Raw genomic sequence first — 24887 nt, 5'->3', positions numbered from 1 at the left:
GAGGATAGCGATGCGGTAAACGGCGAGGAAAGCGTCGCAAAACTTATAGTAAAAGCGGAGAGGATAGAGCAAAAATTGTGCGACATATTTTCCAGTAGCAATTCGACACTAGTCCGATTAAGTAATCGCAAGCGAAAGCTCTTACTTACCGAAAATACGGTTGCTAAATTTTGTATCTTGCATAATTATTCCCAGCAAAGAAGAATTAGGAGATGGTCTGTTCATCCCGCTAATAGAGATCGAAGAGAAAACGGAGAGTTTAGTCGTCTTTATTTTAAATTATTGAGACTATATATGAGGAAAAGTTCAGACAGTACTTTAGAATGTCCATTGAAATCTTTGATCGCATTTTAGAAATGGTTTCCTCCAAAATTCAGCCATGTTAGAGTAATATCATTAAAGGTTCTTGTAAGTGTGGAAGGTGTTTCTATACCTCAGGTGGCTACGAACTTATACGAATATTGACGATCCCTCCTGACCGCGATCCTCGACGCTATTAAAAACAAACATTTTTGTTTCTCTGAGCACCGCTATGTGCACCGCCTTCCTTTACTCTCGCCTCGCCGCTTTCACTATACGCACCAGCGTCATAGATTTGATTAAAAGAGGACGAACCGCGCCGCTCACCTCTCCGCTATTCTCGCCGCTCCACTATAATCGCAGACTTATTTGAAAAACGGTAAAGACAAAATAGTTTCTTATATCGAGACCTACCAGCCCTGAAAATATTTGCACTTATTTAAGACTCACCCTGTATAATAAATAGAAACACTTATATCAAAGAGGGATATTACAATACAAGGAATGAAAAAATATATATTGATTGTTAGGGAAATAATACAACACACTTTTCAAATGATAATACTTTATTATTGTCTTTAAAACGAGTGTCACAGCAACCATTACAATTTTTTGTATCTTCATGAGCATTGCCTAATTCTTTTATAGCATAGCTTTTAAAATAAAATAAGCATTACATAGAAATATATTAATTTTTATAACTTTTAGTAGGAAAACATTTTTAGAATAATTATTTTTAACAAAAATAAATACGTATCACTATTAAAACTTTTAAAGAAAACTTCACACATAGTGCCCATTTTTAAAACTTTGTGTATTTAAGTAGTAATAATTTAAAAAAAATCACGTCAGTTAAAAAAATATTACTTAATAACAAAATATTAAACTTCAGAGCAAAATTATCACAGAAAATAATCAAAAAAATATTTAATTAGTTTATATTAACAAAACGAACTTGCACCAACTTTGGTAAAAAAGTAAAAAAAATCTCAAGTCTCTAAATATAAATATAAAGGTAACATTTTTAAACTAATAGTTAAATTGTAATGGACTTATAAGCCTGGTTGTCTTGTCCTAACTCCATGTTACTACCAAAGATTGCTCCAAGGATATATCAAGATCGTCAATAACCAAGTACTAGAAAAAAAATAGTAAAAAAATATTAGTAACAACAACGAACTCCATTATAGCAATTTTAGTTTTTTTGCAAATGATAGGCCATTGACAATTGACATTACAAAAAGGACCTAGTATGCATAATTGTAGGTGTCGTCACTGGAAACTGTCCCACGGGGGTAAACCTCGTGAGATGGAAAGTTTCCCACGACGACTACTGCAGAGAATGCGGAGAGGAAGAAGAAACCATAGAGCACCTGCTGTGCTTTAAAACTTTAGGGCAAGGTTTTTTGGAGGGACTAGAGGAAGCAGCAGAAGCCAACATCAGCGACATCGAGAACTTTGCAAGGAGCTGGAAGTGCTTTAACGCCAAGAAAGAATGAGAGGAAGGTTTGGTGAAATAATACAGGGGTATCGCAATGGGCCCAAGGCCTCCGAGTGAGGGATCAAACATGATCCCAAACCCCAGCAACCTCACCTAACCTAGGCCATTGACAAAAGCAATGATAGGCCATTGACAAAGACCTATATGGAGGGTTCAGTCTCCAAGTTGCTACACTTTTTGAAAATTATAGGACTGGATCTAAATCTTGGTATGAAATCCTATAAAGGTTTAGTATCCTAGCAAAAGACGATCAAAGATAATTTCAAAGTCGCCAATTGAAGAACAATCTTTAAAATGTAATTCAAAGCAATGTTTGCTTTTCTATACCACTCACCTTATTATCTGCGTCATATGTAAAAGTCGACGATGCATCGTTTACTGTTACCGACGATACAGTGTTCTGCACACCTAGAACGGTAATTGTTCCCAAGTTAGGAGGTGCTTCGCCAGCCCATTGAACAGTTTCGCTTTTTAAAGTTCCATCTTGCAGATTGAACTGTACGAGAGTGTAGAGTTTGTCTTCGATGGTGTCTAAAATAACAGAAAAGTACATTTGAACTACTTAGTATTTTTGATATTATTAAAAATCGCAAATTTTGTTTCTATGTGAACGAGGGGTGAATGAATTGTTGGGTGCAATAACATTCAATAACTCGATCAACTTTCCCGGATATTCAACTCTCCCGAAACATTTTATAGCTTCATAGTTTCTAACACCGATTTGATCAAAAGCAAAAATGGATTCGAGCAGTTCGACGAAACAAGAGAGTAAACAAAGTGCTCGTTACATAATTAAAAAATTAGTTTAATAGTTTTTTTGCAATATTAATGGTATACTTTTTTTAATCAACTAGTGATTAAATGTTTTATAAACATCTTCTTTAACTATAATTATGTCCCTGTAAAATATTTCGTTATAGCCGAAATAGTCTCAATTATGCCTCACTAGCAAAACCGGTGATTAACAGTCATTAACAGTTTTTTCAACTGGAATAATAAATTATAATACAAGTTAGACATTCTGAAGATATCAAAATATTTACTTTTTATTTTTATTTCTAGAATTTTCATTATACTTCCTAACACTTTTAGAATAATTAAATAATAATTTTATCGTATACTCGCTATTTAAACCCGTATATTTGTATATACTTGTTGTTTACGATATTCTCCGATGGTGGCAGGACCGGCGGAGAATGTACCAAGCCTATTACTCACCCACAGTATCTCCGTCATCCCAAAACAATTCTCCCGAAGCTTCTCCATCAGCACTGGAAGCCACCAGAAGCTTCAATTTAGTCTTTCTAGACTCTGTAGTGGTTTGTTTAGCACCCTGTTGGGGAAGAATATAACCGCCCCGAACTAGGACAGGGATAGTGTCCAAAGGAGCATCGAAAGTCACATTTTCACCTTTGCTAGTAGTAGAGTTTTTGTTGTAATAGTCGTACCAGATACCTTCGGGTAAGTATCCTACTACAGAAGTGGCATCATTCTATAAACAAATTATAATTAAGATTGGAACCTTAGGTGTTACAACTTAACATCTTTATGTTAAGTTGTAACACCACCTTCCAGGTTCTCCTGGAAGCACAGTGTGTCAACGATAAAGTCCATTATTTCATTTGTTTCGAGGTTTACAAAAAAAAAATATAAAACTTATAGGGAAGGTTAAGATACGCATTTTAAAATTATTATAGAGTATATAAGGTGTTTCAAAAAAGTGTGGCGGATATAACATGTTTTTTCAATTTTATTTTTAGATTCTGCGTAAAATTCCTTAACTTTTTTATTTATAATGTTATATACCTAAAATTAATAGTTTTTGTAATATTTAAATTTGTTTAATAAAAGTTGAAGAGTTGTAAAATCTATCAGAAAAAATTGGTCAAGTGCGAGTCGGACTCGCGCACGAAGGGTTCCGTACCATTCATCATCTATAAAACATAACACTATATTATTATAAACTTTTTTTTCCGATTTAGCTGAAATTTTAAATGCGCGTATAAGTAATTTAAAAAAAATGAAGAAATACATTACTAAAAATTGTATTAATCAATAATAAATATGTAAAAATTAAAAAAAAAACGATTAAAAAAAGTCGCCTTGTCTAGGATTCGAACCTGCCTTACTACGGCTCCAACGTCATAGCAGCGTAAAGTCCTAACGCTTTAACCATGCCGCCACCGAGGACTTGAAAGATTCTATATAAAATTCTTACTTAAAAGATAATGTTTAGTGAAAGTACTTTTTTATTTATAAACATTTATTTAATTCTGTTTTTAGTATTTGTTCTTATAGCGGCAACATAGATACATTATCTATAAAAATTTCAACTGTCTAGCTATAACGGTTCATAAGACAGACCTTTGTGACAGACGGACGGACGGGCGTACGGACAGCGAAGCCTTAGTAATAGGGTTCCCGTTCTTACCCTTTGGGTACGGAACCCTAAAAATGATAATATATAGGGTGTACCATTTAAAAAATTTGAAAGTTCTTAATTTTAAGTACTTGAAATTCATAAATATATTTTGAACACCCTGTAGTATGAACTAAAATATCTTTACATACTTCTTTTTCTATCTCTATAAAATTCTCCTACCAAATTTTAGTTGTCCAACTTCAGAAACAATGGCATCACTGACAATTTTTTACTACACTGCAATCTAATATTTGTTTAAACAAATTTAAATATTACAAAAACTATTAACTTTAGGTATATAACATTATATATAAAAAAGTGAATAAAATAAAAAATAGGGTGTTGCATGTTATATTTGCCACACTTTTTTGAAGCACCCTGTATACTTTATACTAATTTCAAAATGTGTATCTTAAACGTCCCTATAACTTTTATATTTAATATTTTTTTTGTAAAAATCGAAACAAATGAGATAATGGACTTACTCTAACGTGGACTCGCCCTGTACAATTCTTTAACCATGCTATAATTTAAATTGCTATATTAAATAATGCTATATTATACCTCTAATACAGGAACTATCAAAAGTCCACCGCCCCACAAGAATTCAGTGTCGACTGTCCATGTGTTTTGGTCACTGGGGAACCTAAAAAATAAGCGTTAAACTCAGTCAAAATAAAATATTCCTATAAAACAACATACTCCACGAGCAAAGGTCTAGCTACTGTCTCTCCATAAACGTGCGCCCTGTAGAACAGACTGTACAAATAGGGTAGTAGTTCGTAACGAACTGTCAGAGCTTTGATGGTCGATTTAACTACCAAGTCTCCCATAGACACCGGATCTTGAGGCTAAAAAAATAATTTAAACGAAACATTATAACTATACGTTATAAATTGTCTTTTAAAAACTTACAATGGCGTTGTCGTTATTGTGGTTTCTAGAGAAGGGATAAAAGGCGCCCAACTGTTGCCATCTATTGCAGAGGCCTTCGTTGGCTCCATCAAAGGAATACCGTATAAACTGAAGCTGAGGACATCTAGAACAAAAATAGTCGAGTTTTGTCACATTTTTTATGAACTAATAGTATAATAACTAAATTAAGTTGAGAAAAATTTCGCTTAAAGATGGTCAACATGGATTTATAACAGAAGCATTAATGTCGAAAAATTTATAATTTATTCTGCTTTGCAAATGCCATTTTTGACAAACTTAATATACAGGGTGGTCCGAATTGTGATCGGAAAAAACATCCACAGCATATTCTGCAGATAAAAATAAGTAAAAAAGTTTGTATAAATGTATGTTCTAAAATGCTTCGTTTCGGAGATTTAGGGTGTAGAAGTTTCATTTTTATTTTGATTTTATCCAAATAATTTCTTTTTAATTAATATTTTTTTAAAACCAAAATAACGTCGACGTTTGGATGAAAATTGGTGTCTGGGAGTTTTTGGGAAAATTGATTTCGATGTCAGTAAGACTCCTACTTGTAGGAGGCGCCACCTACATATATTTTAACATTTTAACTAGTTTGACGAGTAATAATTTTCGTCCGTACCTGTATCAAATTATTGAGTGAAAAAATATACATTTCCGCCGTTTTTTACGTAAAAATGGCTTCTTGGTAAAAATCGCTAAGAATAATGGTTCTAAACATGATACAAAGAAAACAAGGTACGATATTGTGCAGGTTTGGTCACTACGTTACAGGTGCTAACTGCGCCATTGGTCGGCTAGCTCCGCGCGCCAATTTCAAATCGTAAAACTGACACATATGACACATAATAATGTGAAAATTACTTTTCAAATGTCAAGATCAATGATTTGGCATAACTTTTGAGGTTATGTCCTAATTCTTCCCTATTTTATGTCTTTTTTTATTAGTGGCAATTGAACAATATGGATTTTTTTGTATGGCGTATGACATCATAGGTGATATGCGCAAACTAAACGAAATTGACCGTAATTGATTGTATTTAAATTTTTTATTTTTTTTAATTCTAAAGATATTTGGAGGCGAAATAATCAATACGTGTCATTATTGACAAAAATTGAACATGTTGACAAGAAAGTTGTTAGACTGAAATAAAAAATTTGAAATTTGTTGAATTGTTGTATTTGTGTCAAAGGTTCGACAGAAACTGTCTTATCGTTATTTTTTCTAGAAAAAATTATTAATTTTTAAAAGAAGATAAAAAGTTCCCAAATTTATAATTTCTGTCAAATATCTATCTAATCAACATGTTTATTTTTTGTTAATGATGATACATATGTATTGATAATTTACGTTCCAAATATCTTCAGAACGGTTACTCGTTACTCGTAGCAATTTTTATCAGGTCTTTTTTACGAAAAGAAGTGACGGAAATGTATATTTTTTCAGTCAGTAGTTTTATACAGGTACGGACGAAAAGTGATCATCTTTGAAACCAGTTAAAAACTATGCAGGTAGCGCCCTCTACAAGTTGGAACCATATTGACATTGATATCAAATTTCTCATGCCAAAAACAGCCACCAAATATCGACATTATTTCAGAAATTATTTTGAAAAAATCGAAATAAAAACGAAACTTCTATACACGCTGCATCTCCAAAACGAAGCATTTTAGGACATAAATTTATACGAACTTTTTTACAATTCGAACCACCCTGTATACTCCGATTCACAAAAGATGATTATTGCGATATAATACATTTTTAACTTTCTAATTTATTGACTAAAGTCCCGTATTAAATAATATAAATAATTAGATAATTTACTCACGAGGAATACTCTGTTTCAAAGCGTCCCAACTGGAATATACATCTCCACTCCAGTGTCCAGCGTAGTGTCCATGACCAGCAAAGGTGGATCTCGAAATGACCATAGGTCTTTTACCTCTAATGTCAATCAAAGCACTGAAAAAAATACATTATGTAAATGCATGTTTAAATCATTGGTAAAAAAACTTATTAAATTTTAAGTCTAAATAATTTTTAGATCATCCAAAATAGTTTCAATACAATAAGGAAAATGTGTAGTAATTTGCCTTGTTTAAAATATACCAGATAGCAAGAGAATCGCCAGCCAATGGCTTAGAGAGGGGTAAGTTGAGGTAACTGGAGAGTGAAGAAAGTATAAATTGGTAGCAGTGATGGGCGGTGGGTAAAAGTTAGGTTTAGTCTCAAGGCTTTGACAAAATTCTTTGAGGCAATTTTTAATTACTAGGGAAATCTAACTGTCCACAAATAAACGTCAATGTCTATTGTTTTAGATAAAATGTATTTATTATTACTGTATAATACTTATCTATCGAACAGAAAACAAATCATGATCAATTTATTTTGTGTTACCGTATTATGTATTAACGTGTAACGTTTACTTAATTACTTTTAGAAAACAAATTTATTGCAATCTCCAGCAAGTAATTAGTGATTACCTAATTCTTTTCTTAACAAATAATGTAATTTTAATTTTAGCTCAAGTGGTACTTAAAATATTTTTGATAGGAAAAATAAGTAAAAAAACAGATAAGGAAAAAAAAATGTAAACACACCTAAATTAAATAAAAATCACCATTCAGGTGGTTACAAAGAATACTAATCTAAAATATGATAAATATAAAATCTTGATCAAAACGTTTCTTTTTTTAAGGATTTTAGATTAAAGTTACTGTGATGTAGGACAATTAAATTTGTCTCACTGAGGCTTTTATAAAGTATATAGTAATTCCTGAGTCAGTTGGATTGACTTAAGCCAGGCGGCCACTGCGAGCGAAACTAAACTAAGCTAAGAATATAAAGAGAAACGGTAACTAAACGAAAATAAGTTTCATCGGCCACTGGGAACGATTTTTTGCTTAGTAGTCAGCTAAGTTAGTTGCGCTTTCGTATTGTGTCTCTGCTATCATAGAATTAATCGCTGCGAAAAATTCGCTGGAACCTGTCACGAACTAAAACAAGCGAAACTAAACTACGATTTGAATCTTCGTTCGTATATTTATTAAGTTTGTTAAGTTTCGCTCAAGTGGCCGCTGATGCATTTAAAAGTATGGGAGCTGATTTTTACAAATCTTATCTTCGCTTGGCTTAGTTTAGTTTCGCTTGCAGTGACCGCCCGCCTTTAGGATTTAATTTATTTGTGCAAACGATGCCACCAAAGGCAATGTCGAAATTAAGAGCCCGAAACCATTCCAACTCACTTAGGAAACACTATAAGTTCATTTAATTGAGAAATTATAAGAGCCATTTAAAAATTGAAGAGCCATTGAAAAATGAGTTTTAATATACCGATCTGGTCATCGACACTGGTCTGGATTTTAATGTGTAAGACAGTGATGTCGACAGCTTAATGGAAAATCAAATGTATTAAAAAGAGATAAAAGTTGGTTTGGTTAGTTTTCTACACACATTTTCCTACAAACGTAAAAACCGGCAACACTGCATGCCGCTTTATATTTTGTCTCTCTGTCTGCCAACCGGTCATTTATATTTATCTCTGTCGCATGCGTTAAAATACAGACCACGCAAATGAAGTGAGCAGTGCTGGAATTCTGTAGCAAGAAATTTCCTGTCTAGCCTATGCTATTTGTATATGATTGATGAGTCACTAGAGAGGAAATAGGTTTGCAGAATCGGGCCCCAGGGCTAGTATAAGCATGAGATTGTGAATGTATATTGTAGTTACTTTTGACATAAAATCATTAACAAGTAGTAATAAATGTTAAAAAAAAACAAAATTGCCCTTAGAAAAAAATAAATCAAGAACCAACAAATAAAACTTACGTATGTAGAAAAAAAATCGTGGGTATTTGGGAATGCTCAAAAGGAAACGATTATGTTTTTTGCGACCTTTCGCCACTTTATTGTCGCTTCTTCAGGCATTGTAGAATTTTTAAGAGGGGGGTTAATCACCGCGACCTTACAGATCTATCGTGTGTTCCCCTGTCTTGAGTTATCACGAGTTATAACTCATCATACAGTCTAAGGGCTTTCCCAAAAGCCAGTATCTGAGCTCTTCATCTCTGTCAACAGCTGTATCAAAGTTTATGGCACGAATAGTTGTCGTCTCCGAGCACTCAGTAATAAGGTATTCTGGTGTTTCCCCATTTTCTCCACAGAATCTGCATTCGCCGTTGTTTCTCAGCTTCAATCTACTGAGATGTGCGTGGAGGAGACAGTGTCCTGTTAGAAACCCCGTGACAATCCGAAGATTGTTCTTACTTGTTGATTTTTCTCGTTCTTCGGGCACTAGAGCGCAGGCACTGAGCAGCGACATATAAAGTCACGAAACATATAATTCGCAAAAAACATAATTGTTGCCTTTTGAGCCTTCCCAAATACTAACGATTTTTTTTCTACATACTAGATACTGGGAACAAACAATAACCATAATAAAACTTACGCGCTGGTCATTATCGCCTCAGTGAACCCGTACAAATTATGCACGTCATAGTGCAATCCAGCCTTCTGTGTGGCAGTCATACACAAAGTTCTGGAGTACAATACGCCTCCGTCTACTGCGGGCACATAGGGTGGATTCTCCAGCGTGGAATCGGATGGGCAGCCATTGGCCGTTCCCGACAGGAAGTTGGAGGGCTCGTTCATGTCGATCCAGGCGCCGTCAAAAGCCACCTCGTCGTGGAAGTCCTTTAACATCTGGGTCCAGTAAGCCAAGGTGTTGGGGTCGGTGAAATCGGGCCAAACGGTAGAGTCGCTGTTCCATACCTTGTAGAAAATTGGGGAAAATAAACGTACATAAAAATAATTTTTATTTTCAATAATATAAAAATTTCAGATAACAGAATATAAAAATTTTAGTAACTTAAAGTATAGCAAGTTTTATTATTCTTATATATGAGAGAATGAATGGGCCGCTCCCCAACATGGCACTTAAGAAACCTGACGGAAGCTACAGGGAAGGAGATGAAGAGAGAGCTAACCTCCAACTTCATACACACTTTCCAGATAGCATATCTATTGATACGCAAATAGCTCCGACCGAACCCCACAATCCAAGCCAAGCTGCAGAACAAAAAAACTGAAATGGGCTTATTTAATTGACACCCTCCAGCTTTATAAAGCAGCAACAGTAGATGGAATTTTTCCAACCCTTCTAAAGAAGAGTCTTCCTGACATTAAACATTACAAGAAGCAGTTTAGCGATAGAATATATACCAACCATCTGGAGAAGAGCGAAAGTAATATTCACACTCAAAATAGGTAAAAGTGACTGGGCCAACTCTAAATCATTTAAGATTATTAGTCTCACATCGTTCATACTAAAAACGATGGAGAAAGTAGTAAACAAGCATATTGAAGAAAATAATCTAAAAGTTAAACCACTGCACGATAGTCAGCATGGATATAGAGCAAGCCTGGATAGCAAAGAAACAGCAATTTGTGCTTTCTTGAACATTGCGGTTTGACAACATACATCACAAGGTAGTCAAGAACACGGACAGTAGGGGCTCAGATGGGCACCAAAACTGTAGTTGTTAAAATAACACAAGGAACTCCACGAGGTGGAGTACCATCCTCCTTACTGTGGATCTTGGTAGTGGATAAACTCAAACTATTAGACAAATTAACTCTAGCGGGAATACAGTGCATAGGGTATGCAGATCAAAAGGACTTTGAAAATCGCCTATATACTACCTTTTTTCTCAGGTAAGATTTCGACAGACGATGACAGAATAAAAGCAGATGACGTCCTATACCAATCTATTTATTTTACTAAAAAAAGTTTCTAAGAATTTTTAAGTTAACGATGGATGGGTTTAAATATAAATTCGTCATGCGTCGTCACTTGTTGTTTTTAACCAGTTTTATTGGTTTATTTCAAAAATGACAGATCGTATTTCAGTTTTATTGGTTTGACGAAACGATGAACGACAAGCGGACGCCGATGCGTATGAACTCGCCTTTAGATTTTTGACGTTTGTCAAAGTCTTGCCAAATCATAGGTTATAATGTTGTCACAACTTTTGTCAAATACCCTGCGTTTTGAAAGATGATGCATTTTAATTCGTGTTATTACGTGTGTTTTGTGTCTTTTGAAGTCATGTGGAGGAAAAATCGAGTGAAAATTAACTGTAGAACCCAGAGCACAGTTTATGGTTAATACTCGCTGCCCAGGCAGAAAGTCTTATACAGATACACCAATAAAGTTACTATCAATAAAGTTCGTATACCATCTCATCGTAGATAAGTGCATCTCGAATATGGTAGATGGACCATACTAAACACATACTAAAAACTGAAGTAGCTATAAAATATCGACATCACACGATAGATAAATAATGGATTTTAGTACTGCAGAAAAATAATGTCAAAAAGTACTGGTTTAAAAAAATTCAGATTAAAGTTAATTAATCAACCTGTGAGGTATAAAGTTTGGTTAGTGTTATTATTAATAAAATAGTTTGTTTAATTTATGTTGTTTTACTTATTCCTGCGGAATATTACAAATTTGTATTTGTACATAAGCTATATTGATAAATATAATCATAAATGTGGGAAGTTTCATAAAGCTTGAAAGTAAGAAATAGTTCTTTTTTATATTTTTTGGTATGTGGTGTCTTGTTTTTGTTTGTTTTGTATTAACACATACCGGTTTTTAGTAAATAAAATAACTCGATTACATTTTTCAGTTTTATACAGATTTTTTCACAATATTTTGAAGTTACTTGTCAGTCAAATTTTAAATACATATATTAATTTCCTGCTATGCGTTCCAGTTGTACCATCTTAAAATATTTTACCTTTGTAAAATAAAATAAACTACTTTGAAATTAAAATGACAGACACATCTATCACTGTCAAGGATCTTCTCGTTGGACAGACTATAGTATTGAACAATATAAAGGTTTGGAAGAGAAATGTTAGGGACAGAAAAAAAAAATGGAAAAACATCAGAACATCTTGTCGCTGTATCCACAGAATAACTACAGAACGATCAGTCAATGTAATAAAAAAGCGAACAAAATTTTTGCTGCCATCTATAGCGGGCCGAGTGCGGCTCAGGGCTTCAAGGTCAAAATAATTTATTTATTGAATAAAAAAGTTGTGTCTGCGGTACGACTCGAACCGGCTACCTTCGTGTTGCTAGACGAGAGCCATATCCCCTACACCACCAGATACCTTTACGAGAATTATATCTTTGTGGTAATAAATTATGAATTCAGCCTGCTACAATGTATATGTAAAATTTATCCTACAGGCTGCTTATACTTTGAAAATTCATCTCGTTGCAGTTCATCACAGTTGTATAATTCAAGAAGCACTAAGAAATATGGCTATCTTTGAATAATATAATATCACAGATAACACATAATGTGTTATCTGTGAAAATATGAAAAAGTTGGAGTCGGAATACAATAAAAAGCACGAGAAATACATTTTGTATTAAAAACAAAATATAGGCAGCTTAAATATAGTTTGAACCATAAATAAAGGAGTATTTGAAGTACAGTGTGGACGGAAGAGGGAAATCAATCGCAAAATTTATAATATGAATTTAAAGACCGAGCCAATCGTAACGTTTGAAGCAACCATACATACACGAAGAACTGTTCCGCAACCATATATACACGACGTAAATTAGCACCATCTATAGTGGGCCGAATCGTCAATTTGTAATTTAATGCTCCATAAGAGTGACTGGGCCCTGGCTGTATCATACTGGCTTTTGTCAAAGGCCTGACAAAAGACTCTATGATGAGTTATAACTCAAGAAAGGGGAATACACAATAGATCTGTAAGATCGCGATGGTTAACCCCCTCCTAAACATTCTACATTCGAGGAGATTCTAGACGAAATTCTAATAGAAAAATAGAATAAATTTACCTTTCCGAAAAATGGATCTCCTGAAATGTTCTTTACGAAAATGTCCGATTTAATTCCTTCATCGTAGGGAGGGTAGGTGCCAGACTCTTCACTACCACTCACACCGGGGTCTATCAGTGGGATGTAATGCATGCCTCTGCTATGAAGGTCCTCCACGAACTCGGGTAAACCGTTGAAATTTTCCTTGCTGTAGGTGAAATCTTTGTTCGTGTCCATGTAGTCCAAGTCGTTCCATTGTGTGTCCTATAAATTTTAACAAGTGCCTATTTCATATACATATTTTCTACAATATTGTAGTATACAATATTGGACGCTATATTTCTGTGGTTTGTATTTTAATGCATAGACAGAAATAAATATATACGACCAGTTGACAGAGACAAAATAAAAATTGGTCAAGTGCGAGTCGGACTCGCGCACGATGGTTTCCGTACTATTCATTATCTATACAACATTAGACACTATATTATTATAAACTTTTTTCCGATTTAGCTGAAATTTTGAATGCGCGTATAAGTAAGCTAAAAAAAAATGAAGAAACACATTACTAAAAATTGTATTAAACAATAATAAATATGTAAAAAGTAAAAATACATATGTAAAAATATGCAAAAATTAAAAAAAAACGATTTAAAAAAAGTCGCCTTGACTAGGATTCGAACCTGCCTTACTACGACTCCAACGTCATAGCAGCGTAAAGTCCTAACGCTTTAACCACGCGGTCACCGAGGACTTGAAAGATTCTATGTAAAATTCTTACTTAAAAGATAATGTTTAGTGAAAGTACTTTTTTATTAAAGTAACATTTATTTAATTCTGTTTTTAGTATTTATTCTTATAGCGGCAACATCGACACATTATCTGTAAAAATTTCAACTGTCTAGCTATAACGGTTCATAAGATAGACCGTTCAGACGGACGGACGGACAGCGAAGTCTTAGTAATAGGGTTCCCGTTTTTACCCTTTGGGTACGGAACCCTAAAAAGTGGTATACAGTGTTGTCGATTCGTTCGTAAATAACATAATAAATAAAGATATAATATATCTAAGCTATTTAATAATGCTAAGTTCTGTTGCTTGAAAAATGGGAAAAAAATATCTCCAGTCACCCTTTACAGATACCATAGAAATAAAGATGCATTGCTTTCAAATAGATCAGAATTAGGGCTACTAATAGTATTTTAAGGTGTAAAGCTTCATTCTAAAACTACAAAGTGTCACAGGCTACACGCCATAGAGCTAATTTTTTATTAAATTTGTATTAAATTCAAACAGCTGTCAATTTTTACTTTAGTTATTAAACTAACAACTATGATTGTTTTTTGGTAGTTTCACTAGCGACCAGTGGCGTAGCGCTACTACCGTAAACCCCCGCAGCTGCGGGGGGGCCCGGAACCTCTGAGGTCCGGGAATAAAATAATATAAATATAGAATTATTCCCAAAATAAGGAATAGGAGAGGAGGCCGGGGGGGCCTAACTCCAAGTTTCGCGGGGGGCCCATAATTTGTCGCTACGCCACTGCTAGCGACACAGCGTAGGTCTGAGACTGAGGCTTCATAAGAATCTATTACAGTTGTTGTAAAATGTAAAACATTTTTTGCAAACGCCTACTTGGAAGGCTCGAAATTTTGATGAAAATCTGGCAATACTGCATAGAAGAAACTGCTTTCTCTTTTTAATGCATTTGATTTTTCATTAACCTGTCACTCTCTTACACGTTAAAATCCAGACCACTCTTCTACGGTGAACAAATCTGTATATTGTTGGTAAGTTTTCATTAAAAAAATGTAGATTATATACATCTACAATATCTAGATAGCAACTTGTTAATTTATGTGAATGCCTTTATTTTTTAGTTTAGATGTAATTTTCATAAAAATTGTCTTGTTTGGATTATTATGGCTTATTGGATCTTATAACTGATAGCAAAAAAATCATTTTAAAAATTGTTAAATTCGTATAAAAAAGTAGAAATTTACACAACATACATATTGTTTATTGAAAAATAAGGAACTTTGAGTACTTATAATCAAAAAAAATATATTAGAAATTTTCCTACTTGGGTAGGTATTTATTATTTTAATTCATTCAAGCACCTCTCGAGCAAAAATAGCATGTTTTTAAATCAATTTTATCAAATTATTTTGATCAATTATTGTCCTTTATCAAGACACACACATAACAATTTTTATCTACCGGTAAAATTTTTAATAAAGGAAAAACAGGGTTTACTAAGGACATTCACATATTTATAATTATAAAACAAACAAAATTGAGATCAAAAAAATATCAGTAATGGGTAGTAACATCTTTAAATAGCCAAATAAATAAACACTTGAAAAAGGTATATCATCATGTAATATTAACATTTCAGATTATATCAGTATCTAACATTAAAACAAAATAAGAAGAAAAAAGTTGGACAAAAGATAATCACTAAAAAACATGTTTTTATAAAAAAAATCCACTGGATTAAAAATCAATGGAGATGAATTTTTCAATGGTTCTTTACTAGAATATTAAATGACTAAATAACGAAAGTTATAAGTTATAAGTAGGGAACTTAGTTTCAAGGGGGATCTCTTCCCGATGTTGAAAGTCAATCTATATAAGTTAATTATTTAGAGGACACTTAAAATACTATTAAGAATTTAAAGTATACTCAAGAATTAAAAGTCCTACTTACTCAAAAATATTTTTAATAGCCATACTTATAGAGTAAGTAGTAAAGTAGTCTTTTAAGCAAAATGATCTATTACACTCAAACATAATGAATAATTTTGATATCGTCTGGTGCAGTTGATAAAACACAATATTCCAAATAAAGATTCTAGACAGTTATTAGTATTAAATTAAAGAAATCAATAAGAAACTATTTTGAACCCCGCATTTTATGTCTTTGTGTTTTTGTCTCTCAACTAATAATTATAAATTAAGTCAATTTAAGCCAATTTCGAGTGAACAACTGCTGTTGATGGTTGACAGATATACAATGCTTTAAACGTCAGTTGTCTACCAATTGGTTGACAACTGACGTTAAAAGTATTGTTTATCTGTCAACCATAACCAACGGTTGTTCGCTCGAAATTGACTTTATCTTTGTCTTACGCATTAAAAAAAACAGACCACAGATTCAAAGTTTTCTATATTCCATGGAACTAATAATTAAAACAAAATAACTAAATATCTCTTACCAAAGGTACACCAGCGGCGATATTCTGTTCCATAATTACACTAGTTGCGTTCAGTGTCTTGATTCCGTACTTGCACAAGTGGAAACCCAAACCCCAGTATGGCGGCATGTAAGGTTTGCCAATCAGATCGATGTATTGCTCAATGACGTCAGAGGGGGTAGGACCCAACAAGAAGTAGAAATCTAGCACACCACCGATAGCGCGGAAAGTGATGGCGGGTGCAGGTTGAAGAAGGATATCTGAAATACAGGACACAGTTGTTATACGTTTTCTAGTCTTTTTAAGTTAAGAAATTATTTTTATACAGTATAGAGTATTTTGAAATCTTGATTATCTATAATTTTTTGTAAATTCGTCACTGCAACAAAAGGTTTAAAAACCAACATATATCTATATTATATCGTCACCTGAATGCAAGAAATGAGTAACTCGAAATTTTCATGTTTTAAGTTACCTATTCGAAATTATGTAAAAGACGTCTATAGATTAAAACTATTTTATGCAATAAATTCTATAGGCGGTCTTTTACATAATTTCGAGTAGGTAACTTAAAACCCATGACAATTTCGAATTACCCATTTATTGCATTCAGGTGACCAATGACTAAAGAATACAAGGACATGTAACGCCCATATACGGGCTGCAGCAGAATTTGTGACCTTAGACGCCATTTTTTTGGACATAACGAATGAATCATCAGCTGGTCATCACCGACAATTTTAGCGATTTTTAATAGTTGGTTGTGTGTGGTGAACTTTGTATAAACTTTATTAAAATGGTAATTTGTTCAGCTTTCAAGTGTAAAAGACGCAACGATAAGAAAGAGCCAGGAGTTACGTTTTATAGTGAAATAAACAGTCCACTACACCTTTTTAGCGTTTTTTTTTATTGAATTCGATAATTATTTTTCTGATATTATATGTATTTGATATGTGCTATACGTCGATACTAGTTTTGTACCTTTTGTTAAAATTTTAATACGTTTTTTTCGTAATTAGTTAGTATGATACCACTGGATACACCATAGGCGTAGTCAAAACATTTATCAAAAATATAAATATCGCTTCAAGTGGCTATGTTAAGAAAAATATGTGCCACGGCACTGTTTGGAAGAATGGTCACAGTTTGGTCTCGGGTGCTATTTGTCCTTGTATTCTTTCAGGTGACGATATGAAAACGCATAGAGTTCGAAAACCACGGAGCCCGGTGTTAAATATTTAATTTACCAGTAGCCATTTTTTTCTCCGTTCATCGGATATACGATTTGCTTGTGACTGGTTTAATTTTATATTTTCATTCCCATAAAGATTTCGCTGTTTTACTTATAGTCTAAGAGCTAGCAATGTTTTCGAGAGAGAATTTTAAGAAAGCTGGTTCTTAAATAATTATAATATATCTTTTGCTATGCTCTCCTAAACAGAGGGCGGACCATCTGGCTGCCGGTAGACGTTGCGTTCACTACTGCGCATCCCCCATATCTGTATTCAACATCTGTTCACTACTGCGCGTCACAAATTCGCTCTCTATTTCAGGAACTAAGGAGGCTAGGATAAACATATGTGTAGCATATTTAGTTTCATAAAAAAGTAGCAAAGTAATGTGAAAATCGCATCATTGTATCTCTACTCATAAACAAGAAATCCTATAAAACACACGAAAATGGGATACCCTGTACAGATGTGATGCGCAGTAGTCTACCGGCAGGCAGACGGCCCGCACTTTGATCAAGAAGGCACAGGAGAGTATAGCAAAAGATATATTAGAGAACCAGCTTTCTTAAAATTCTCGTTTTCCCGACGTTGACAGCTCTTGTACTAATATATTTTTATTACAGTTAGATTAAATTTGTCAAAAAAGTATCAAAACATCCATTATCGTACGATCTTTCTCCGTTGACGGGTTGAAGTAAAAAAATTACGGATGAAAAATGACCAATCAGAGCGCCGTCGAACCATCGTATCAACGGATAACGGATGCACGAAAATCAAGCTTAACGGACGCATGAAATCAATCTTTACTCGCGCGTACAAAAATTTGCATAACCAACAAAAAATAATTTATTAAAATTTAAAAATAAATAAATTTAGTAAGTTAAGTTGTTTTTATTAAATGTTTTCCATAATATTGACAATATTTTCAAGGTAAAACAGAATACACAAGTAAATGAAATATAGGTACAGCATGGATTTAAGTTTCATTAATAGCAGTTATTTTTCAAAAAATGACCTCGGTGTTATTGTTTCTTTAATGACAAATAATTTAGAAAAAATATTTAGAACAATAAATTTGATATCAAATATGTCGTATAACGAAAATTAGTCTTAAAAAGAACAATCGAAGCACGTAGGTAAAAATTAAATGTACTTTTTGTTAATGTTATGAATATTATGGTTAAATACTGCAAGTAATATAATAAAAAATAGTAAAATATTGGTAATCATTTACACGTACTAACCTAACCTAACCGTTTCTCAAAAAAAAAAATGAATATTACGACTTTGGTTCATAATATAGGTATAAAAATATTCATTAATCCCACCTTTATTTTTACAGGGTGTTTCAAAAAACATGTGCCATCTCTCGTGGGGAGATTCCTCACGTAAAAATAAGATTTATTTTTTATATCAACATAGGCTCGATTCTGCTTTGTTTCGTAGCTACAGGGTGTTAAGTTTTAATATTTTTTCGATTTATTATAATTTTCTTCCAAGTACTTTGAGCGTTTCGAATGAAATTTTGAGGGTAAAAGTTATTATAAATGCGACATATTTTAAGGCTAAAAAAGTGCCGCCATAGGGACGTGCATATGGGTTATCACCGGAATATATTTCTAAAAAAGCATGTACGCCACTGACTTTTTTCTTTTGTTAGCGAAATAGTGTAAGCTGTTTAATGCGGATTAAGAGTTGTGATTAAGAGATCTCTTGATATTTTGTCGATTTCGGCCTCCTTGATGAGATAAACGCAATTTTATTAATTTGCCTTGATCCAAGTCTAATAGCAATCTTTAAAAAAAATTTAAAAATTTATTATCATTAACTTGAGAAAGTTTTAAATAAGTACTCATTGATTCCTCATCAAAAAAATATGAAAAAAAGTTCCTATAAACATGGGTATGGAAATGCATAGTTTTAGTTATTTAGTTACAGGATGTTAAAACTTTTTAAAAGTAGTTTTTTATGTAATTATCTTAAATACCATAATTTTATTATTTAAAATTGCTGTATGTTGGACTAATAGTGATAATAACTAATAGTAATAATATTTAATAATAAATTAAGTAAAATAATTAATTTATTAAGTTAATTTTTATTTTAAGTTTATTAATTGTGATTAATAAAATTGCGTTTATCTCATCAAGGAGGCCGAAATCGACAAAATATCAAGATATAACTTTTAATTGGAATTAAACTTCATACACAATTTTGATATCAAAACAAAAAAGTCAGTAGCGCACATACTTTTTTTTTTGAAAAATATTCCAGTGCTAACCCATATGCACGTCCCTGATGAATATATCGACACTTTTTTAGCATAAAAATATTTAACACTTATAGTAATTTTTACCCTCAAAATTTAATTTAATCACTAAAAGTACGTGGAAGAAAATTATAATAAATCGAAAAATTATCAAGTCTTTAACACCCTGTAGCTACGAAACAAAGCAGAATCGGACCTATATTGATATGAAAAATAAATCTTATTTTTCGTGAGGAATATCCCCACGAGAGATGGCACATGTTTTTTGAAACAACCTGTATATTTTCCAAAGAATACGTAGTATAGTAAACGCCACGAATGTTTGGGAGTGGATTCATCGCTTGATGAAGTTAGAATCGACACGCGCGCTATCATTTTTACATTTAAAACGTAAATTTTTACCGCAGACGTAGGTTTTTAAAGGCCCGGTCTAATCATCTGCCTGTGCTCCTCCTACTTATTCTAAAATGTTAGCGTGATTGACAAAGACGATACTATATCGCGTTTCTTTGATTGATTCGTTTTTGTGCGTCAGTCCATTGGTGTGCTCGCAGTGCGACCAATGGGGCATTCCATTTTATATTTATAACCAAATATATGTTTTAAAAAGACTTTGACAGTTAAAACAACAAATTACAACAGATTATATATTGATTATTATATGACTTGAAAGACCACGGCACTGGAACTAAGTTTTATGTGACCTTGAACAGATTAGTTCACATGGTAGCGACCGATGAATCACTCCCAAAGATTCGTGGCGTTTACTATAGGTCTGCTGTGGAAAAATAAATTCTTCAAAAAAATTTTCTCAGAAGCTATGCGATGTGGCGTTTTTTACAAGAGACAAAAAATGTAGTAAATACTAGAGGCGCCATTTTACGAAAAGAAAATCTGTTGTCGATAGAGTTGGAAAATATTTATAGTAAAGTCAAATGTTAAAGCTCTTAGCTAAACATAGACACCCAAAATCTCATTCAAATCGGAATAACGGTTCTTAAAATATCTGAAAAAATGTGTTTATTTTTTTAAAGTTTGATGCCCTCTAGCGGACAAACGAAGCACTTTTGTATAGACGTAAATTGTGTCCAATAGACTTATTTTGATTCCAAAAAATGCGTAGTAGTTCTATGTCCACGGAATATTGGGACACCCTGTATATGTTTACATATTGTTAACACTTACCTTGTCCATTGCTGTTAAATAAAAATACTCCATGACTGTTGCCTGAATTCTCCATTCCAAGGTAGAATGAGTGGGTTCCATACAGATTTCTCTGAAAAATGCAAAAATCAGAATTGAAAATTAAATAAAACAAAGAATATTATTATATAAAAACATATTTTTACAGTTTATATACAGGGTGTCCCACTTAAGATGGATACAAGCCAATATCTTGGTTGTTTGTTGAGCGATCTTTTTCATTTTTGGCAGGAGGCTGTACGGCTATAAGACGTACATTTTGCCTATGGTAAGAAATACGATACCTCATAGACGTACGTTTTAATGGGGTTTGATACTTTTCGAGCCAAGAGTAAACTACCCTTAGGACAGTATTTATTTCAAATCTGATAAATTATATTGAATCCTCCTTACCTAAGATACTTAAGTTCTAATTTTGATAAATATTGATACAGGGTGTGTTATTAAAATCAGACATTTTTACTTTTATTATTATTTTTTTAAGTACTTACGACGCCACTGAATAAACAACTGGTTTATTATCAATAACCAATTATCAATTAATAATCGATTTAGGTTTTCAGATAGCTTCCATAATAATTAAGATACGATACAAAAAAGCTAAATATTTTCAATTTATTTTGTTTACTTTAAAAATTGTTTTTTAAGTTTCCTAATACAAATGAATAAAATAAGTTACAAAATAATTTAAAAACCCAGTTTTCAATGGAATCTGAAATATGATTTTTGTTCGTTTTATTGAGGAATATTTAAAAAAATCCAAATAGTTAGATATTTAAAACAATCACTATTAACTTTGAAAAATATGCTCTAAACAAGGTTTTTTGTATCGTATCTTAATTATTATGGAAGCTATCTGAAAACTTAAATCGATTATTAATTGATAATTGGTTATAATTGGTATTGACAATAAACCAGTTGTTTGTCCAGCGGCGTCATAAGTTCTTAAAAAAATAATAATAAAAATAAAAATGTCTTATTTTAATAACACACCCTGTATCAATATTTATCAAAATTAGAACTTAAGTATCTTCGGTAAGGAGGGTTCAATATAATTTATCAGATTTGAAATAAATACTGTCCTAAGGGTAGTTCACTCTTGACTCGAAAAATATCAAACCCCATTAAAACGTACGTCTATGAGGTATCGCATTTCTTACCCTGGGCAAAATGTACGTCTTATAGCCATACAGCCTCCTGCCAAAAATGAAAAATATCGCTCAACAAACAACCAAGATATTGGCTTGTATCTATCTTAATAAGTGCCCTGTATATGTGCTTCAATCTAGAATTGTGTAATTTTTGCTATTAAATTATAATGACATCCTACTTTTTTTATTGCTTAAATCCTCACTAAAGACTGACCAAAATTACATAAACACAAATTAAATTATTTTGAAATTCTACTTACACCTTCACCTGGTGATATATCGTGATTCCACTGTGTAAATCTGTTCCATTCAACATCCAAGAGCAAAGTTGAAGTGTGCTCTCCTATGCCATAGATATACTTCGAAGGAAGATTACTACTAATTTGCAAGAACTGATCGGCATAAATAAAGTTTACGAAATTGTTGGCATCAAATCTAAAAACGTCCAGATAAAAATATTAGTAGGCAATTTTGGTATAACTTTAATTTACATACAGTACAGTGTTGTCTGATTTTCGCAAAATTTTAAATCCAGCAGCAGATGTGTCGTAGTCAAAGATATAGTTCACGTTTTCAGGAGCAGTGTCTACTGTGGGTAGTTCAGGATATGCTGGTTCATATCTGCTATTTTGTGGATCAACAATCTAAAAAATATACAGGGTTATTCACCTCATTCAACACGGAGTACTATAGCCAAATGATTTTAGAAATTGTGAAATTGGAGGACTACAATTTTCAAAAGGTGCAGTGTCCCAAATAAATAAAAATTATCAAAGTTGTATTCTTTTAAATGTAACACCCTGTATATTATTACATTTTTAGTTTCTACAATTAAAATAAAGGTAAATTTGATTAAGGTTTAGCGCACTATAATCTTACCGTTTTTGAAATATTTACGATTTTGTGAAAATGCAGTAACAGTTTTAATGCTTTATTTCTCAAGGCGTATTTAATTTTTAAAACCAAATATTGTAATGAAGTTTTTCTTTTTACTAAATTTTGTGGTGCAATAATAAAAATTATACACCTTATACAGAGCGTCTAAAAATTTATATTAATTAATGACTAGCTTTAAACGGCAAATACTTGTTTAATTTACATGGAACACTCTGTATATTTTATGTGAATTAGATGCATAATTTAGTTGTCTATCAAATTGTATTTTACCATTTTTTACCTAGTTTACCTATGCTTATTTTAGCTTTTTTTAAAACAAAATATGTACAAAATGTACAGGTGCTAAAAGCGATAATATGGCTAGCCTATTTCTTTAAAAAAGAAAACTATGTAAATCCTTGCAAAAGAGTATACTAATTAAATATACCACCATTATTTCCGCCCAAACATTAATTAATTACATACTTAATTGTCTTAGTTAATAAATTATTTTAAGTAAATGTGGATTTGAATCAGAAATCGATATAATAATAAGGTATGAATGTGGACGTCTCTGTTTTTATAAAAAAGCATTCGTCAAAAAATGAAATAAAATTTATAGTGTTACCTTTTACCGCAAATTCAGTTTTTTTAGTATTTGGAGCAAATTAATCCGCTCAAACAGTCAATTTATGTAGTTCAAATACTGGGAGCCTATTAATTGGTCCTCTTTTACAAATATTTAAACCGTTTTTTTTATATTTTTTAATGAAATAAGCAAACAAAAACAATATTAGTATCTGTAGTCTTTGAAAATTTGTTGCATCTTTAAAAATAATCTAAAATGTCAATATTCCATAGGTATATTAATAAATATGACCTAAATTACAAGAATATGCATTTGTCAAAGAAAACTTGAAGAGATAGGTAAAAAATGGTATAATACAATTTGATAGACAATTAAATTGTGCATCTGGTGCTCGTAAAATATACAGGGTGTTCTATTTAAATTAAAAAAGTTATTGCCGTTTAAAGCTGGTAATTATTTAAAATAATATTTTAGTCACTCTGTATAAAGTAGTATTATTTTTATTATTGCAACAAAAATTTAGTAAATCGAAAAACCCGCCTAGAGAGAGAGAATAAGCCTGCATATAAAAAAATTATTTTCAAATTCAAAAAAGTGCTAAAAATATTATTAGAAATTGTAAAAAAAAAGAAAGATTACCTTTACACGTAGCCTATTTTCAGTTTCGTATGTAACTATCAGCTGAATAACTTCTACATCGTTTGGATATCCGCTATCGTAAGACCTTTGCAGGTAAGCGACCAAACCAGAGGCTGTTTCGCTGGCATTTACAAACTTATAAGTATTATAGTTTGGTGGATAGAAACAGTACGGCATTCCGATATTTTGCAAGCTTCCTGATGTGTTTTTGGCGTTTGCTTGGGTTTCAGTCGATAGCCAGCAACAGCCTCTTGCCTCACAGCTCTCTTGAGTAGAAGCTGTTTCTGGATAGCAATCAAATCTGTATTCATGTGCCGTCAAACCACACTGATCATAATCTGGAGCCGGTGGTGATGGCAAAGATACGGGTTTTCTCAGTTGAAGAGCATCCTGATTACTCAGTTTCAATTCAGAAGAATCTTTGAATACAGCCGAAAGAATTATAAAAAGCAACACGGTTGCTAAACTGGGACGGGAGGATGTAATCGCCATATCTTCGTCGCGAGCAAATTTTTCTTAATTAGTGAGCTACAATTTTAAATTTTATTGCTAAATAATTAAATACATTTAAGTATAACTTACCCTTTCTTTACTGGAGAAATATAAAAAACCTCGGGTAGCGCTTTGGGGGCACTACCGTAACTTCGTAGCTCTGAAAGGCTAATGAGACGATTATATATACTCGGTTTTTTAAGTACAACA

The 24887-nt window shown here is 32.6% G+C and overlaps 1 protein-coding gene across 1 annotated transcript; it reads right to left on the bottom strand.

Annotated features, from left to right (window-relative positions):
* Positions 1 to 848: 848 nt before the first annotated feature.
* Positions 849 to 24887, bottom strand: LOC115889633 (lysosomal alpha-glucosidase-like). The gene is given in 16 exon segments (XM_030909682.1): positions 849 to 1437; positions 2136 to 2332; positions 3020 to 3293; positions 4788 to 4869; positions 4926 to 5074; positions 5139 to 5224; positions 5227 to 5262; positions 6989 to 7122; positions 9608 to 9930; positions 13052 to 13294; positions 16248 to 16486; positions 20913 to 21003; positions 22342 to 22516; positions 22577 to 22725; positions 24186 to 24713; positions 24768 to 24887. Coding segments are annotated over 15 exon segments (2733 nt in total). The 5' UTR covers positions 24678 to 24713; positions 24768 to 24887; the 3' UTR covers positions 849 to 1374.

This window comes from Sitophilus oryzae, unplaced genomic scaffold (assembly GCF_002938485.1).
Source record: "Sitophilus oryzae breed Bouriz unplaced genomic scaffold, Soryzae_2.0 scaffold_817_pilon_pilon, whole genome shotgun sequence".
NCBI lineage: Eukaryota > Metazoa > Arthropoda > Insecta > Coleoptera > Curculionidae > Sitophilus > Sitophilus oryzae.
This window is presented reverse-complemented; position numbering and strand designations above follow the sequence as displayed.